The following is an 18,720-nucleotide window of genomic DNA, read 5'->3' as shown; positions in this document are numbered from 1 at the left end:
CTGCCTCTTTTTCAGTCTGTTTGTTTTGATGCCGTTGACTTGTTGAAAAAGTGGAGTCGGTTGTCTGCAAAAAGACCCGCCTTCCAGGTCTGCCTCTTTGCTTTCTCATGTTGTCATTTAACTTGTCTATCCATCTCCTATAATTCCTGTAAATGGGAACTTAGCTCTACAGACTCGATCAGATTGAGGTTCAACTTTTTTGGCAAGAATGTCATAGGCCATGATGTCCTTCATATTGCATCATATCTGGAGACACACAGTATTTCATTGTCTTATTGTTAGTGATGCTAAAACTCATCAGTGAATTCAGGTGTTGGGAACTTGATTCCACTGTATAATTCTCCATCAATCTGTTATCTAATGGTTTTATTTTTTGATTATCTTTTCTGAATCAATTGTTTCATGAGAAATATCTCACCTTTTATTTCAAATTAATTATTTCAACCTATTCTTTTTTTAGAATTTATTTTATTGAAGTATAGTTGATTTTACAATGTTGTGTTAGTTTCTGGTGTACAGCGAAGTGATTCCATTATGCATATACATTCTTTTTCCTATTCTTTTCCATTATGGTTTATTACAGGATATTGAATACAGTTCTCTGTGCTATACAGTAGGACCTTGTTGTTTATCTATTTTATATATAGTAGTTTGTATTTGCTAATCCCAAACTCTTAATTTACCCCTCCCCCACCCCTTTCCCCTTTGATAACCATAAGTTTGTTTTCTATGTCAGTGAGTCTGTTTCTGTTTTGTAGGTAAGTTCATTTGTGTCATATTTTAGACTCCACATATAAGTGATATCATATATTTGTCTTTCTCTGTCTAACTTACTTCACTTAGTATGATAATCTCTAGGTCCATCCATGTTGCTGCAAATGGCATTATTTCATTCTTTTTTATGGCTGGGTAATATTCCATTGTATATATGTACCACATCTTCTTTATCCATTCATCTGTCGATGGACAGTTAGGCTGTTTCCATGCCTTGGCTATTGTGAATAGTGCATGCATCTTTTTGAATTATAGCTTTGTCCGGATATATGCCCAGGAGTGGGATTGCTGGATCATATGGCAACTCTATTTTTAGTATTTTGAGGAACTTTCATACTGTTCTCCATAGTGGCTGCACCAATTTACATTCCCAGCAGCAGTGTAGGAAGATTCCCTTTTCTCCACACGCTCTCCAGCATTTGTTATTTGTAGACTTTTTAATGATGGCCATTCTGACTGGTGTGAGGTGATACCTCACTGTAGTTTTGATTTGCATTTCTCTAATAATTAGTGATGTTGAGCATCTTTTCATGCGCCTGTTGGCCATCTGTATGTCTTCTTTGGAGAAATGTCTATTTAGGTCTTTTGTCCATTTTTTGATTGGGTTGTTTGTTTTTTTGTTGTTGAGTTGTATGAGCTGTTTGTATATTTTGAAAATTAAGCCCTTGTCAGTTGCATCATTTGCAAATATTTTCTCCCAGTTCATAGGTGTTTCAGCCTATTCTTGACCACTTTGAATGTTGAGGCCACACTACCTCCCTGTGCAGTTTTCATCAGAGAAGAGAGAGGTAACTGTGGGTGTTCTAGAAAAGTCTTCTTGGAAGAACAGGAATTGGGCATTCAGCTTTTCAATTCAACTATCATAGAATTACTACTTATTTTGGGGGAGGAGGCCAGCGACTATCTTGAAAGAAATGAGTCAGGAGGGATAAGAAGTAGGACTGGGTTGTAATAGCTTTCTGTACGTGTAGCTATGGAGCCCAAGAATCCCAATAGAAGATAATCTTTGAAAATTACATATATTAAGAGGACCATCTCTCCCCTCTCCTTTAATCATTCCCAGTGGACATTTGCCTCTGTGTTGGACGTGAGGTGCTGATAGGTGGTGTTAAGATAGAAGGCTGATGGGCCAATCCCTATATCAGAGCTGAGCAGCACCTGTTCCCCATTCAAATCCCTGTAAGAACTGTCGGGGCCATGATCCCTCCCCTCCTCCCCCATCCAAGCAGCTGCAGCATGACCGAAGCCATTTCTTAGTAGTAGATTTTTCCATGATGAGGGCAGACGAGTTGTGACATGTGGGCCTGAAGTCCCTGCCTGGTGACAGAAACTGGAGCAGAAGGATTAAAATGACCAAACAGCAGTGGACTAGAATGACCAGGATGTTGCAAATGTACAGGCATCCTTGATGGTGGCAACCATGGATAGGAATCTTGAGACTTTAAGAACCCCCAAACCGCACCCTCCTAATGATGGACTGGAAGCCAGGCTGGGTCAGAATGGGAACGGTAGAGTGTGGGGAAGCAGAATGTGCTCTGGGGAGAAGCAGCAGCTTGGCCCAGGCACTGCTGGTGATGTCCATCTGCTGGAAAGTTCACCCACAGGTGGTATGCTTGCCCGGGCCTCATTGTCACCCTATGGTCCTGAAGCGCCCCTACTCTGCTGTGCTGGGAGCCGTGTGCTTAGTCTTAGCCGTAATGAGACTGAGCCGTAATTTCTAGGTGGAGACGTCTGCTAGACGGATGGAGGTGCCAGGCTGGAGATGGGGGATGGGGAGGAAGTTGGGGCTGGCTATAGATTTAGAGTACCCTGCACTGGGCAGCTCACTGGTTCTCCTGATGTTTTAGTGAGTGTTTAACTATTCTTTAAGGTGGCTGTGAATATGCCATGAGATTATGATCAAAGGGAGTAGAAGAACGTTCTGTTTTGGTAAAAGCATTGGCAGAAAATTTCCAGGGAAACTTTAGGATTTAATCTTTTGACCTGGGTTGCCACAGTACCAAAACATGTTAAAAGCAGGTTTGGGGTAGCATAAAGGGGCAGAACAAAATAGGAAGCAAGTGAGGGGGTCAAACCTTACAACTAAAGAGAAAATAAAGATAGAGAAGGTCTAAATTCTCGGTTTAAGGAAGACTGTATTTAAGCTATTGCAGTAGCCTGCACCGGTGACCCTGCTAAGGAAACACAGCATCAGCCTGTATTTCCCCCATTTCTCACTCCTGGACTTTGTTGCTGCTCACGTTTGTGTGGTACAGGAAAGAGGGGATAGGGCTGGGAGGGAAAGAAAAGAACATCCGTCCTCTGCTGCTCAGCGCTACGGGAAGGGCTGAAGTGAGCTCTACCTAGGGCTCTGGCAGCACCCTGCAGGCGGGGAAAGGAGCTGCCACGGCGGCCACCTCCTGGGTTCCTACCCGCCCTGGGAATTAACTGAGCATAGCACGTGGGCTTGAAATTCCGAGGCCTAACACCTGATCTCAGAAGCAGACGGGGCCCTGGGCACGTGAGCGAAGGGCAGAGCTGTGGGTTGCATCAGTGATGTTGTGAAACCCATCTCCCAGGCAGGCGCTCCTTCTGCAAGTGAGGGTGCTGTGCGGTCACATGAGCTTTTCAGTACTGAGCTGTGGGCAAGTCTTCTAGGCACCCATCCCACTCAAAGTGTAACCTGGGGTCAGGGGGCGGCAGAAGCTCGCCGTGTGAGGCTGGGCCTCGGACTGTGCTTTTGGAGACGGGCCTGCCCCGCTACTGAACGGGCAGGTTGATGGACAGGGAAGGCGGGCTCTCCTGGGCGCGGAGTCCCACAGACCACAGAAGACCCACCTACAGTCTGACGAGGGTCTGGTGGGTTGCAAGAAGGGCTTCTAGGGGGCTTCAGGGTGAACTGGGGAGTAAATGGACATGGAACTTCTTCTTATACCTTTTTTCCTGGGTGGGCCGGCAGGGAAGAGAGGTGCAATTTGGGGCCTATTTTTAGCCATGGAATTGCTGTCTGCCATACTCATGGAGGGCCAGTCTGGCTGCATAGATGACTTATATCCTTAAAAACGTGACTGAATCACCTTGGCTCCAAGTTCCCCTCCAATATCAACTTAAATGTCATTTCCATGACCCCCCCCATTTGGTTAGGTGTCCCCACCATGTGTCCCCAGCCTATGCTGTTCTTTTCGGTCATGGTGGTTTCTTTATTGCCATGCCTTTGAAGGGCCGTTGTGACAGTTATGGGTGCCCCTGGGTTGAATTTGGCTTCAGGCATATTTTGTTTTGTTTTATTTTCCTGGAATAACCATCTGTAGCTTCCTGTTTTCTTATTTTCTTCTCTTCTGCCTCTCACACCCGATTCTCCCCTTGCCGCTGAGCACACTGGCCCAGCCCCCAGCCCCTTGGCCCTGATAGGATGCCATCTGGGCAGGCTGCTGGGGTGGGCATGGTTGGGGGAGGGGGCAGGAGGAAGAGGGCCTCTCTTTAGTTTCTGAATCTCTTTCCTTGGTGTTTGTCTTCGGGGACCTGACCCTTCTAAAAAAAAAAAAAGAAAAAACACCTCGCGTTGTGTGTTTAGACGCGCACGTGTGTTTTTTTTTCACGTTCCGGCAGAGCCGCTGCCCGGCTGCAGCCTCCTCCGAGCTGCAGTCGCAGGCGGCACGGGCGTTTTTAAGCAGGGTGACTTGCTGTCGAGTGGCTGCTCTTCTGCTCCCGGGGCCATCAGTCTTGTCTTGAACGCCCGGTCCTGCTGGTCTGCCCGCTCAGGCTCATCTTTCTGGGGCAGACTTACTTACGGAGCCGCGGCAAAGGTAATCTCACTCCCTGGGCCCCGCGGCCTGGGCCCCTCTCAGCCACGCTTAAAAATAGCCTGAGACGAGAAGGAGAGCCAGGGTCTGGTTACCTCCTGCACGCACGATCCGATCTCACCTCGCCGTCTGCATCTGGCAGCTCGGCCCTGCTCAGGGGCCAGTGGTCAGCCTGTCAGCCCCTCCCCACTCACAGCTCCAAACTGGTGGTGGTTTCCCTTAAGGGAAGTAGGGAAGGGTGTGGTGGAGGGGGGGAGGGGGGAGCGGGGAGGGCCCTCCCAGCCACCTCTGCGGGGCCAGCCGAGTGGGACATCTCAGCCCTGGAAGCAGCGCGTCTGTGCAAGACGACAAGCTGTCAGAAGGGACGAGGGTGTGCTGGGTCCCAGGCCTGGAATCACGCGGGTACCCGGTGGGGTGATGGCTGGCTCCCCTGCCTTCCCCCACCCCGCCCCCTGCCTGCCGCATGAGTAGCAAACACCTTGGCCAAGCCCTGGAAGCCGGGGAGTGCCCTCTGACCCCGTGTGCCATGTTCGTTCCCCACCTGCTTTCGTAAAGTGGCCTCTTCCCAGTCTGGCCTCTTCCCGGCCGCAGCAGTAATTCCCGAGATGACCTTGGGGAGGCCTCATCCTAGGAGGCCTTGGTTTCCTCCCTTATGCAGTTAGGGTGGATAATTCTGGCTCCTCCTGTCTTACCACAAAGGCCTGCGGTGGGATTGATTCATCAGATGGGGGAAAAAGAGCCTGAAGTGATTCAGTCTGAAAAATAAGGGCTCTGCGGCTGCAGTCACGCTTGGATTGGTGAACTGGCTTCACTTCTTCCTCAAGCGTGTGCCTGCTTGGGTGGTGAGTGTGTGTGCTGGACTGAGTGCGTGTGTGATGTGCATGTGTATGCACGGGCTCCGGGAGAGAGTGGCTTACCTCACAGCTCACTCGCTGTCGACACTTGTCATTTGTCTGCCTCACATCCTCCCCTACTCCCACCCCTTTTGTTCTCTTGGATAGGAAGGCTCTGGGCTCCCTGTTCTGTGTCACAGACTTGATCTTGGAGTCCTGTAAGCTCCCTGGGGAGAGGACTGAAGGGCAGATACAGGGGAGGAAGTTAAGACTGAAGGGAAGCCAGTCTTTTTCCAAAGGCCCAGGACATTGAGGACCCAGCCCGGCCTCTCTAGCCTCCTGTCCCGCTTTTCTCTCTGACCTTGCCCTCACCTCCAGTTATATCGTAAGGTTCCTAAGTTTTGCCATGCCCTTTCTTGCCTTCAGAACAGTGCACCTGCTCGTTATTCCTTTTGTTTGGACCCGTTCCTTTCCACCTATCCCTTTATAGGATGCCTCCAAGCTTCCTCTAGGAATCAGCTCAAACTCTCCTTCCCCGGATACCTAGCCTCTAGCACGAGTCCCTCACGCTCCCTCATCCTTTCCTAGTTGTGGCACAGCATCACACCTTATTGTAACTGCTTCTTCAATCCTCTGTCTTGCTGCCAGAGTAGAAGCGCCACAAGGACAGGGCCCTTCCTGTCTTACTCATAATTGCCTGGCACAGTGCCTGCCACCTCGTAGGGACTTGGCGCATCTTTGAAATAATCATGAATGAATGAGCATCGTGAATGAATGACAGGCAAGTGAGGAACCCAGTGCTCCCGATGCCCATGTTCATGGCACAGATGAACACACACAGCTCCGCTGTCGGTGGGATCCCCTCACCACCGCACACCACCATCATGCCTGGGATGCAACAGGAGAGCTTGTCCAAGCACCTGGGCGTACTTCAGAGAAAACAAAACCAAGGGCCCAGCTTTCTGAATGTTTGCTGCAGGGAAAGAACTCGGAGGGTTCTTGGGCAGCCACTGGGAGGAGTTAACTTTCCCCAGTACAGCTGCCGGGGCTGGTGGCACCAGTGGCATCTTAAAGCTCATGCTCTCCTCTCTCCCCACTGATTCATGTTTGAGTCAGACTCAGCCAACTCCCAGCTTCTCCCCTCTCCTGCCCTGTCCCCACCTCCCCACCAGGTTGGGTCCTGGCCCCAGTCCACAGGGTGGAGCTGCTATTCCCAGCTCGTCCATGCCATGCCAGCCTCTGACTCCCAGGAGAGCCAGCCCCCTCGGTGGCCGAGGCAGCGGGCCTGCCTGCGACTGACGTCTCCACCTGCTGGCTGTCCTGACCCTCGCTGCCTGCAGCTCTCCGTCCCCGCCGCCACTGCCGCCGTTACCATTGCTGCTGCTGCTGCTGCATTATTTTATACCTGACAACCTGGAGACCCTGGGTAGGAAGCATGGCCAGGCAGAGGGCGCCGTGTGCTGCTCCCGCAGGATCTACTCCTGTTGGACGCTCCAAATAAGTTTCCCCTGAGACAAAGTCCAAGGGGGTGGGCACTAACCCTCTGACTATGTTGCTGTCCGCCCCCAGGGACCCTTCCATGAAGACTGAGGCAGGCGTAGCTGCTGAGAGCCTGCTGACATGACATCGGCCACGGAGGTTGAAAACGTGGGCAACCAGCCACCGTACAGCCGGATCAATGCGCGCTGGGATGCCCCGGACGATGAGCTGGATAATGACAACAGCTCAGCCAGGCTCTTTGAGAGGTCCCGGATCAAGGCCTTGGCAGGTACTCTTTGGGGCCGTGGCGGTTAGGGGAGCCGCTCGCCTAATCCCGAGGTTCACTGCCCTTCCCGCCTGTGGTGAATCCTCTGTGTGCGTTGGCGTGAGCCCTAGCAGGGCGGTGATGGAGACATGGCTGCGTGGCTCAGAGGCCAGGGCCCCTCGGGAGGGAGCACAGATCAGGCAGCCTTTCCTCCCACATGTCCCCCACTTCCTCCCAGGTGTGAGGTGCTGCAGGTGGGCCCTTGGCCTCAACCTCTGTCCTGAATGACCTGTGTCCAAAGTCAGAAGTAAAAGAAAGTCTGGGCGAAAGAGTGTGTGAGGGACGGGACAGCCGGGCAGGGGTGCGTGGACCTCATCATGTACCTCGATCCCCTGCCTGGTCCTGGATAGAGGAACTGTCGTCATCTTCTCTGTGGCCCCGAAAGGAAAGGGTGATTCGATAGGAAACTGAGAACAGATAACGTCTTCCCCACACTGCCTCAGAAAGGAGGATTTTCTGGACTAAACCTCTTATCAAACTGGAATTAGATATTTTTTTAATAAATTTATTTATTTTTGGCTGCGTTGGGTCTTCGTTGCTGCGCGCGGGCTTCTCACTATGGTGGCTTCTCTCGTGGAGCACAGGCTCTAGAGCGCAGGCTCAGTAGTTGTGGCGCAAGGGCTTAGTTGCTCCACGGCATGTGGGATCTTCCCCGAGCAGGGTTCGAACCCGTGTCCCCTGCATTGGCAGGCGGATTCTTAACCACTGCGCCACTAGGGAAGTCCCTATTAGATTTTTACTTAGCAGGTTCATAATAGATTTGTGTGTGTGTGTCTGAGAGAGAGAGGGAGAAAGAGAGAGAGAGAGGGAGAGAGAGGGGGAATCTTTAATCTCTAGTGGAAATGGCTTCTCCTCCCCCTGCTGGCTGAGATCTGTCTGATTCTTGGGATTTTTCCCCCCTCCAACCCCTGTGACCATTGCCTCCATGGAGCCCTGCCCAGGGTAGCTATGTTCTGACCCTAAGTCCTTGACCAATAAAGAGAGTTTGGGTTACATGGGGTGGTGTATGGGTCTAAACTAGGAAAGGGGTTGGATTCCTTCACCTGCTCCACCAGTGATCGGCCCAGATCAGACTCGTTTCCCCCATCATTGATTGTTCCATCTTCTGCCTTATTTGAAGGGCACAGCTTTCCCATAAGCACTCTCTGGGATGATTCTCCCACTGCCCCTCGCTCATGGCCCTCTCTGAGGTTCCTTGTGGCCCTCTCTGAGGTTCCTTCCACCTTCTCTCCCTCCACTCTGTTCCCAGGTGCCTGGGTCTCCAACTGACCTTGAGTCATGAGCAGGGCCCCTCTGAGGCCATGATGACATTTCACCCCAGGAGTGTCTGGGTTTCCCATCCCTGTAAAAGGGATGGGGTAGCTCATTCCCTTGTCACGGTGGAGAATCTTTTCAGGTCTCAGCTGTCATCCTTTTGGTCCTTGCTCTTTGCAGGAAACTCCCTTTCTTCTTCCTTCATCTCCTCCTCACCTTCCCTTACCCCACAAAATCCTTCCTTGGTTTTCCTAGGGGATGTATAATGGCACCAACCCCAATGTAATTTTAACCTCTTTAAATAACCAAACTTGGAACCCTTGCCTTTGCCAGTCTGGTGACCTTCTTTGTGTCTCATGCTGGCTGGGTCTGGCTGCAGTGGCCCTGGGATACAGCTGGAGGGAGAGCGGTACTGTGTTCCATAAAGTTTGCCAAAGAACAGCTTGAGGAGTGGGGCTGTCTTTCGTGTTTCATGGGTAACCTGTTTTTTAAGAAATCGAGGTAAATTCCATTTTAACAATTATCGATCACATTCCTACTATGTGTAAAGCTAAACCCCTACCCAGACATGAATGTGGAGAGGAGGGGAGCACAGAGTTGGATTCAACATAGTATCTGTCCCTGAGGAGTTTATGATCTATTAGGGAAATGAACAATGTTCATCATTAATTAGCATGAGTAGAATTAGAGAAGAACTGTGGGAAAGACACAATTGAATAGCAATGAGAGAACAAAGCGGGAGATGCAGGGAGCATCAGGGACTTGTCTATGGAAGAGGCGGCCCTGGGGCCGGAGATCGAAGGGTGTGTGTGGCTCTAACAGGCCGATGGGCTAACAGTTGGTCCAGTTGGCGGGTCTGTGTGGTAGCCTGGCCTGAGTGATGCGCAGCCTGGGAACTGGTGGAACTGGGTTGAGCAGGAAAGGGCCTCCATCAGCCTTGCCTGTTCCTCGCTACGAGTGTGCATCTCATCTATCAAAGCATCTGAAAGCCCCCCAGAAGGAGAGGAACCGCAGAGTGTAGAGCTGCATGCCTGGATCCTAGTCATTTAGAACATCTGGCTAACAAGTAAACATGCAAGTTTGGGGTCCATTCAGGATTTTTTAAAACAAAGAAAACCCTAACCAGTTTACTGAATTTCCTCTCCTGAGAGCCCACTCTGAGTGACCTGTGGGAGAAACTAAAGCTTTGAGAAGGTCCAAAGTAGAGTGGTTGGGCAGGCAGAGCAGAGAAAGGGAGCGTCAGTCTCCCACACCCACCTCCCCACTGGTTTTAACTTCTTGACGTTTCTCTCTTCAGTGCCATCTTTGGGGCTGCCTTGGCAGTCTAGGCGGGGTCAGCCTTTCCAAAGAGGCTTAGGAAGCAGAGGCTGCCTTTGGTCCCTATTATTCCAGCGTGCTCTGAGGCCACTCCCCCACTCCCAGGAGTACTACGGCAAGGAAGGCGTGCAGCCCTGTATTTCTTAAAAGATGGCGGTGATCTGCTTTGTACGTATACATGGCAGCGTTGGAGATGTTGGCCCGGTCTTTCCCATCTCAAATCGAAGGTCCTGGGGTGAGGAGGAAAATGTCACAAGACCCAGATTGAGATCCTGGTTCCACTGCTAATGCTACTGCCATGGAGGACAGTTCAGTCAATCTCCTGGGTTTTTCTTTTTATAAGTTTATTTTATTTATTTTATTTTTGGCTGCGTTGGGTCTTCGTTGCTGAATGTGGACTTTCTCTAGTTGCTGCGAGCCGGGGCTACTCTTCGTTGTGGTGCGCGGGCTTCTCATTGCGGTGGCTTCTCTTGTTGGGAGCACTGGCTCTAGGCACGTGGGCTTCAGTAGTTGTGGCACAGGGGCTCAGTAGTTGTGGCTCACGGGCTCTAGAGCACAGGCTCAGTAGTTGTGGCTCACGGGCCTAGTTGTTCCGCGGCATGTGGGATCTTCCCAGACCAGGGCTCGAACCCATGTCCCCTGCATTGGCAGGTGGATTCTTAACCACTGCGCCACCAGGGAAGCCCCCAATCTCCTGTTTTACGCAAGGAAGACAGTAGTATTTTCCCAGGGTAGTTGTGAAGATCAAGTAAGATAAGGTTTATGAAAGTTATTTTATTAACAATATACTAGGTGAATGTTAGTATTTATAGGAAATCTTCTTAGGAATAGTATCTTTCTTTTTTTTTTTTTTTTTTGGCTTTGCAGCTTGTGGGATCTCAGTCCCCCCACCAGGGATCGAACCTGGGCCCTTGGCTGTGGAAGCGCTGAGTCCTAACCACTGGACCGCCAGGGAACTCTCAGGAATAGTATCTTTCTGTCCCTTCTCTTCTCCCAACTTCAGATATTCAAGTTCATCAGCTCAGTCAATGTCCCAGTTACCTTGGCCTGTTCCAGGGCCAGTTTCTTCCCTCTTAACTCCCACCCTCCTTCATCTTAGAAGGCTTGGGTTGGAAAAAAGAGCCAGGGACCAGCGAAATTAGGCTAATGCTTGCACTTCGAGCTCTTGGCTTGGTCCCCAGGGACCCAGGGGCCATGGGGATGAAGCCCACTGCTGTGCAGATCTTTCTCCAAAGGCATCCAGCCTAGACCCCAGGTGTGTGTCTGCCATCAGCTGGGTGACAGGAAGGCCCAAGAAACCAGAGGACGGTGAGGCCCTGTGAGATGCTCTTCCTAGTATGGCAGCTCCTCCTGGTCCCTCTCTGCTTAGTGACCTGTGGTTAGAAGACTTGCATTAGGTTAGCTGGACTCCATCTCTTCTGCCTCTTAAGTCATCTTCCTCTCAGCTCCAAAGGAAGCACTCCCTATTCAGCCTTTCAGACCATTCATGGCTCTTCCACCCAGGGCCGAAATAAACAAGCCATCTGGTTATTCTGCCTGGAAACTGCCACGTTGGTATACAAATACCTGACTCCTCTCCAGAATGAATTACTCTGGGTTCGAAACTGGATCAGCCTGACTAAAGTGAAAGGGGTGGTGGGTAAGAAGACACTGCAGGAGGCTCCTGGATGGGGATGGATTTGACCTTGGCATGCCAAGGGGAGAGTTGGGGGCCCAGCAGGAATATTTGCAGGTAGGTCCCTGGGCAGATGCTGCGCTCAGTGTCAGCCTCTAAAGCTGACAGCGCTTCCTGAGGTTCAGCGGTGGCTAAGTCCTGAGCCTTCTTCCTGAACGGGAGGCCATTCTCTGCTTCGATGACTGCCTCTGGCCCCCTCCTACTTTTCAGACTTTCTTTGAAAGTTAGAGGAAGGGGAGCAGCTGGAAAGCCCAAGTTCCTATCCCTCCAAGAGGTTCCAGCCTTCGCGTTTCAGTAAAAAAAAAAAAAAATCTCCCAGTGTCTCCTCGAGCCATCCTCATCGTCACTCACCCCGTTTCCTGTCCTTCACACTGGGCGCCATTAGGCAAACATTTGTGGGTCTGAATGAGGGATGAAGCACTGCAGGCTGCGGGGAATTTTCGGCCGGAACGCCTGCCCTTTGTGCCCTCTTTCCTCATCCCAGAGGAGGCCTCTGCCTGCACACACCCTCGCACCTGGTTGTGTACCCCTGTGATTTGGGTGAGGATGCTGCCTCGGGGCAGATGTGGCCACACTGGGCGGGGATGGTGGTGGTGGTGGTGGAGGGTTTGGAGGAAGGCAACAGAAAGATGCCCTGAGAAGAGAAACCTTGTGCATTAGCCTCCATCGCACATGCCCTGCCTGCCTTATGCACGCACACAGCTCAGCCTCCCCGCATCCCAAGTGCCGCCCGCTGCGTGATTTCCAGCTCACTGATGCAGACGCATCTGGAAGACTGCAGTGCAGAGAGCAGGCTGGGGCCTCCTGAGGAGGCTGTGAGGAGGGGAGGACCCGACACGTCCTTTCTCCCCTTATTTGGCTCATTGAACAATTACTAAGGGACAGACTACACAGAGCCTCCCTTTTAAGACAAAATGCACAAAATTATGTAGCCCACTCTGCTTGTGCCTTTAAATCAGAATCCAAGTCATGTTTCAAACTAGAGACGTGCTTCCTTTCCACATTCTCTCTTTGTAGCCTTCTTACTAGAAATGAGGTGAGGCCAGAGGTGAGGTTGCTTTAGGACAATTCAGAGAACGCAACAGGGCAGCGGGTGCACTGCAGGCCGTGTCCCTGTACCCTGAAGCACATGGTTGCTGCCACTCTGCACCTTGAATGTCTTCCAGACCCACTGTGCCCAGGCCCCAAGGTTAAAGTCTGCGACCGGCAGGTATTCCATCAGAGCTTTAGGACAGTGGTCCTCAGACCCTGGCACTCCCTGCCCACCGGCCTGGACCCTCCGGAAACTCCCCAGAGAGGGTGGTATGGGCTCCTTCCTGACTCTGGTGGCAAAAAGTGACGCTTAGTCTCACCCCACCTGCACCAGGATTACTCTGAGCCCAGGTGCCCCAGTTGTGTGAGAAGGGCTTTGTGTCTAAAGGGTGAATGATTTCTTTCAGAGAGCAGGATTCCATCACAGTTGTGCCAGGAGGGGTCAGCAGCTTCTTGGCAGCCTGTTAAGTTGACAGTTTCAAAAACAGCTGCTGGAGACCAAGGCATCAGGTGTGCATGGCCCAAATGTCTCTCTTAAGCTACCTATGAGAACAAAGATGGTGTCATTAACGAGAAATTTTTAAAATGTTTTCTTCTCAGATTTCAAAACATGGAGTGGAGTTCTATTTAGAGACTAGATATTGGGAAAATGTACTATTCACAGAAATATCTTTAATCGTCGGCAATCATTTTAATGTGCTGTCAGAAGAAAAAAATAATTGGCTCAGCAGCTCTTGGAGGTCAGCCATTGTAAGTTCTCCTTCTTCCCCTGAGACAGGCCACTGTGCAGAGAAACCTGCCAGTTACCTGTGTAGACCAACCTACGAGGGAGGCCAGTGTGCCACCTGCACTGTGTGGTCCGGGGCAGTTTCCCCTGCCCAGGACATAACACTTCCTCCCATTGTCCCCTCTTGATAAAAGCTGTTCCTCCTCTTTGAGAATGCTTTGCAGAACCACAGCTGTTCCCCTGTTCTGGGTGACTGCTATCTACCATCATGAAGATGCTTTATCAAATATTAATACACTGAGGTTAATAATGAGACTCTGTTCCCTCCCCATGCGGCGCAGTCTGAGTGAGCCATGTTAATAGCCTCCTCCATCTTTGGGACATTCCTATGGGCTGTCAGCTTCATTCCCAAGGGCAGGTTCTGATACCAGGCCTGGACTGTGCTTTTGGCTCCTGGGAGCAGCCAGCACTCCCTCCCTTCTCCCCCCATGGGGTCCCCCCTGCGTGCTGCTTGGCTGAAGAGATGCCAAGAATGTCATTTTCAGAGCATCTGTGGCAATTGTTCATTTTCCCTTTTTATCATGTCACTGAGAATGAATGACAGGGAGGCTGGTAGCAGCTTCGTCTCTGGGAGAATTTTGCCTCCAAACCCTTTGGCCTTCAGACTCTGGAAACTGGATCAACCAGGGCACCTTGTTCTACAGTCTAGTGAGAAATAGATCAGATAATCACACATGTGTCTTTGTACATATAGACATGTATGTCATGACAAATGATGATAAATGCTATTAACTGGGAACTGTGCGTTTATAACATAACCCACAGCTTATAACTCACCCAAGGATGAGTAGGGGCTTGTTTTAGTGAGAGTGTGGACTGGTGGGTGGAGACAGGAGGGGCAGACAGGAGCCACATCACAGGGGCCTTAAAGGCCATGGGTATCTTGGCCAAGCAGCAGGCAACTCAAAAGCGGTGGCTGAGGAGTTTAATGAGGGGATTATTTGCAAAGGAGTGGCAGAGTTGAAGGGTCAAAGGGTGGGAGCCTTTAGCAGGGAGAGCTATAGGCTCTCAGGACAGGGGCTGTGGCCTTTAGTAAAGGGCTGGATGGATGGCACTGCTCCCAACCCATAAAAGTGCTTTTCACAAAGAAGTGACATGGTTATGTTTAGCTTTGAAAGATCACTCTGGCCTCAATGGGGAGAACAGGTTGTGGAGAGGCTGAACAGAAGTCCAGGAAAGAGAAGGTGGCAATGAGGGTCAGCTTGGTGGCCACAGGGAGCAGAAAGTGGTCCATCCCCACCACGTCATTCTTCTGTCCTCCTACGGCTATCATGGAGTTTCCCCAGTGAGGTGACCTCGGCCAACTTACTTTTCTGCTCCTCCGGGCCTCAGTTTCCTCACCTGTAACACAAGGGGCTTGACGCGGGAGGTCTTCCCAGCTCATAGCCTGGGAAGAAGCTCCCTTGAGGTAGCGCTGACCACATGCTTTTACCCTGAACTGAGGAGCTTCGGCTCCTGGCTTTGGGGAAGGGAATTGATCCTTTTCAGTAAATCAGTGGGTTCTCCAGAAATTCACTCTGTTTCTTAAAGGCTAGGCTGAGGCTGGGTTTCTGGACCATCTTGACTTCTGCAGCCTTGCGTTCTCAGCGAGGGTCATCTCTCCATGCGGCCACCACCTGTGTGCATGACAACAGTGCTTGGTGTTTATACAGCTGCTTAGCGTTCTAGGTGCTTTTTAACCAGACGATCTCACTGACCCTTCAGCCACTCTGAAGTAGGCAAGGTATAGCTATCACCATCCCCTTTATAGATGAGGGAGGTCACGTGGCAGGAAGTGCCAGGACAAGACTGGAATCCCGGGGTGTTAAAATCAGCCCTGTGCCGTTGAGGCTACAGCACTTGAGCTTTCTTGAATGTCCCTCAGACCTGCATGATCTCCCCCTCCACACCCCACCTGATACATCGGAATGGGAAAGTTTTGCTTTCACCAGCAGCCTCTAGAGCCTCTTTGATCAAAACCCCGAACTCATTTTTACTTCTGTCTTACAGCCTCCAAATGCTGTCACCTGCCAGGGCTAGCTGACCCTTGTTCTGTGATGCTGTCCAGATCAGCTCCTATCATTTCATTTCCATAGTTCACATGTTAGTGGGGCCACGGCACCTCAAACAGACTTCTGCAGCCGCCTCCAAGCTGGTTTCCCGGGCTCCAGCCTCTCCCCTGTCCAACCCCATTTGTGCAGGGCACTTAGAATCTTTATCCTCCAACAAATTTTTAGTGAAATGTCACTTTATCTGGCTCTTCTTTTCCCAGAGTATAAAGTTCAGATTCCCTAGACTGTCCTTTGACTCCTTTGCTCTGATGCATTAACTGCTTTTCTCCCTCACCCCCAAAACATGCACCCGCATACCTACATGCACACACAAATGCACATTTGCCAGTTTCCACCAGAGGCTTTGAACAAGACCCCCTCTCCTTCCCTGCCATTCTAAAACCATTATCATTTTCAAGCCCCAGATCAAAACTAGCCTTCTTCAAAAAAAATTTTTTTAATTTAAACTGTTGTATGATAACTTCTCTTTTCCTATAATACATAAAAACTATTTTTTTAAAAACTAGGGTGATTGCTTTTGTATCTTTAAACATTTTAATACACAAGAATATATATTTAGTGTAGAAAAGATTAGAAAAGCAGGTAAAAAAGAGAAAACTAGAGACATTGTTAATATCCCATATAGATATTGTAATGCCTATGGATATGTGACTGTGCATGTATATGTATAAATATTAACATTATCTATAATCTTAGAATGTTTTTCACTGAGCAGTATATTATGCATATTTTTTCATGTCCGTAAACGTGCAGGTTATAATTTTCATGGCTGTATAGTCTTCCTTTGTATTAATGTACCCAGATCTAGTTAACCAGCATCTTAGTGTTCAACTCCAATCGCTTTTAGAGTCAGTCTTGTGTGCTTCATTCTTACACATCAAAGAGTATGTATACATTCAAATATGCATTTGCGTATGTAGTAAGCATCTTAAAGTTCTCTCTTAGAATCAACCCTAGTTGGATCTTAAATCCTTATGGGCAGGAGAACTATGTTCTTGCTGTTCACAATACCAGTGTAATGAAAGTTGATTGGTCGAAAGAAAAATTCCTCTCCAAACTAAACAGGAAGAATAGAATTTGTGCCAGCATCATCATTTATGATGTGTCCCTGAGGGTCTGCCCCATGCTAGGCTTTATAATGGATTGGCATCTGTATCATTGAGGTTTGTCACAAGTTCATGGGAGTTAAAGTATCCCTTGCTCAGGTTCCCTAAGCTCTTGACTTCCTGACATGAGAAGGAGGGAAATCCCAAGTTGTAAACCTGCAAAGGGCTCAACATTAAATGCTTGTTTCCAGGCCCAGGCTAGTGGTCCATGGCCTCCCATGGTGCCTTTTCTCCCACTTGCCTTTCTGACCACCTAGCTTTACTGATAGCTTAAAGCCATGTGCTGGTAAAAATACAGACTTGCTCAAGAAGGATACCTGTTTGATTTTCATCAGTCATTTATTCCTCGGGGTTTGAGTTTTATACCCTATTTTTCTTCATAACATCTGTCATTTCTTACTATAAAAGTAATACGTGTTCATTGCAGATATATTAGTAAACATAGATAAGCAAAAAAATGTCACCCACAGTCTTAATACCCAGCTGTAACATAGCCCAACATTAGCTTTTTTCTATGAATCTGTGCATATAGGTCTGCAATATTGGGTTCATATTATGCATGTGGTTTTATAATCTGAATTTTCCCTCAAAATGTATTATAATATCCTTTCTTGCCATTGAAAGGTCTTCTCCCACCTTCTTCATAAATAGGCTGCTATTCTCTACTTTTGAGAGCAGATTTTTAACAGAGAAAAGAGGGAGAGGCATGAAACAGTCAAGGGATTTTACAGGAAGCCATGGCAGGAATAAATAGATGGTCCTAGAACTGGGTGACTGTTTCCAAAGATAAGATATTTCAGCTTTACCATTTAGCTCAAGGACAGCCAATGGGTAAAAGGCTTTTATTTTTATAACAGCCCCACTGGGGACTTTTAATGACAAACTTCCAGGATGTCCATGACTTCAGGAAGTAGAGCAGGTACCAGAGTGGGCGGGGCCAGCAGCTACTGTGCTACTGGCAAGAATGGTGGAGGGAGGTTGAAGGAAGAACCAAGAGGAAGTCTGGAGAAGTGTAACATAAGAGAAGGAAAGAGCCTTGACCCTAAGGGGAGGTGTGCACTTTGATACCCTTGTAGGGAATATTCTAGAGGGCAAGCCCTTAGCGTGGCTGTGTGGCCGCAGTGGGGCAGAGTGTACCTCGCTGCCCTCAAGACCCACAGACCTCACTCCCAGGCTCTGTCCCAGGGCGGGGAGGGTATCACAGGAGTGTTCTCAGCTCATAAACCTTCTCCCTCTCTCTCCCACCATCTCTCGTGGGCTCAGGTGGTTGACTACGTTTATGAATTTTGTCTGGTGAAAAGTCCCTGACACAGGGGTGCACAAAGGAACTAAACTATCTTGGAGAAGGGGGTGAGAAAAAGTTTAATATTTTCTTTAGAAAAAGAAAAGTGTGGGACTTCCCTGGCGGTCCATTAGCTAGGACTCTGCGCTTCCACTGCAAGGAACCCAGATTCAATCCCCGGTCGGTCGGGGAACTAAGATCCCGCAAGCTGTGCAGCGCAGCCAAAAAAAAAATGATGATTGTTAATATATTTCCATGTGTTCTACAAACAGATAAAGCCTTGGAAAACTGGCTCATTTAAAAAAAAGAAAAGAAAAGTGTATTTCTGTATTGAATAAGTAATATAGACACCCAGTAGGTAAAACTCAAAAGATACAAAAGGGCAAATAATAAGTTTCATTCCCATCTCAGTCCTCCAGACCCAGTTCTTTTCCCACAGCCAGTGTTACCAGTTTTTCATGTATCTTTCCAGGAATGTTTTATGCATATATTAGCAAGTGGTCTATATTGTTTTTCTCAGCTTTTTTTTTTTTCACCATACATTGTCCCTTATTGTTCTTTTTTCCCCACCCAATGTATCTTTTTTTTTTTTTTTTGGGCTGCATTGGGTCTTCGTTGCTGCGCGCGAGCTTTCTCTAGTTGTGGCAAGCGGGGGCTACTCTTTGTTGCGGTGTGTGGGCTTCTCATTGCAGTGGCTTCTCTTGTTGCATAGCACAGGCTCTAGGCCCGTGGGCTTCAGTAGTTGCAGCACGTGGGCTCAGTAGTTGTGGCTTGCAGGCTGTAGAGGACAGGCTCAATAGTTGTGGCACATGGGCTTAGTTGCTCCACAGCATATGGGATTTTCCCGGACCAGGGCTCGACCCGTGTCCCCTGCATTCTTAACGACTGCGCCACCAGGAAAGTCCCCCCACCCAATGTACCTTGAAGATTGTTTTATATTAGTACACAAGTAGCCTTCTCATTCTTTTTACAGATATAGTATTCCATTGTATGGACATATAATTTTAACTTAACCAGTCCTCT

General features: G+C 49.2%; 1 protein-coding gene across 3 annotated transcripts in view; it reads left to right on the top strand.

Moving 5' to 3' along the window:
• SPTB (spectrin beta, erythrocytic) overlaps window positions 1-18,720 on the top strand; it is a 123,441-nt gene that overhangs the window by 48,680 nt on the left and 56,041 nt on the right. For 2 of the 3 annotated variants that reach the window (XM_029238210.1, XM_029238211.1), the window contains exon 2: window positions 6,959-7,157. In XM_029238210.1, coding sequence (XP_029094043.1) covers window positions 7,010-7,157 — 148 coding nt within the window. In that variant the 5' untranslated portion in view covers window positions 6,959-7,009. Of the gene's footprint in view, window positions 1-6,958; window positions 7,158-18,720 lie in introns of those variants that run through there. The other variant, XM_029238212.1, reaches the window with a different exon arrangement.

Source organism: Monodon monoceros, unplaced genomic scaffold (assembly GCF_005190385.1).
Source record: "Monodon monoceros isolate NGI ecotype Baffin Bay Population unplaced genomic scaffold, NGI_Narwhal_1 Super_Scaffold_21, whole genome shotgun sequence".
Taxonomy (NCBI): domain Eukaryota; kingdom Metazoa; phylum Chordata; class Mammalia; order Artiodactyla; family Monodontidae; genus Monodon; species Monodon monoceros.
The sequence above is the reverse complement of the archived record's forward strand: the minus strand, read 5'-3'. Positions and strand labels throughout refer to the sequence as shown.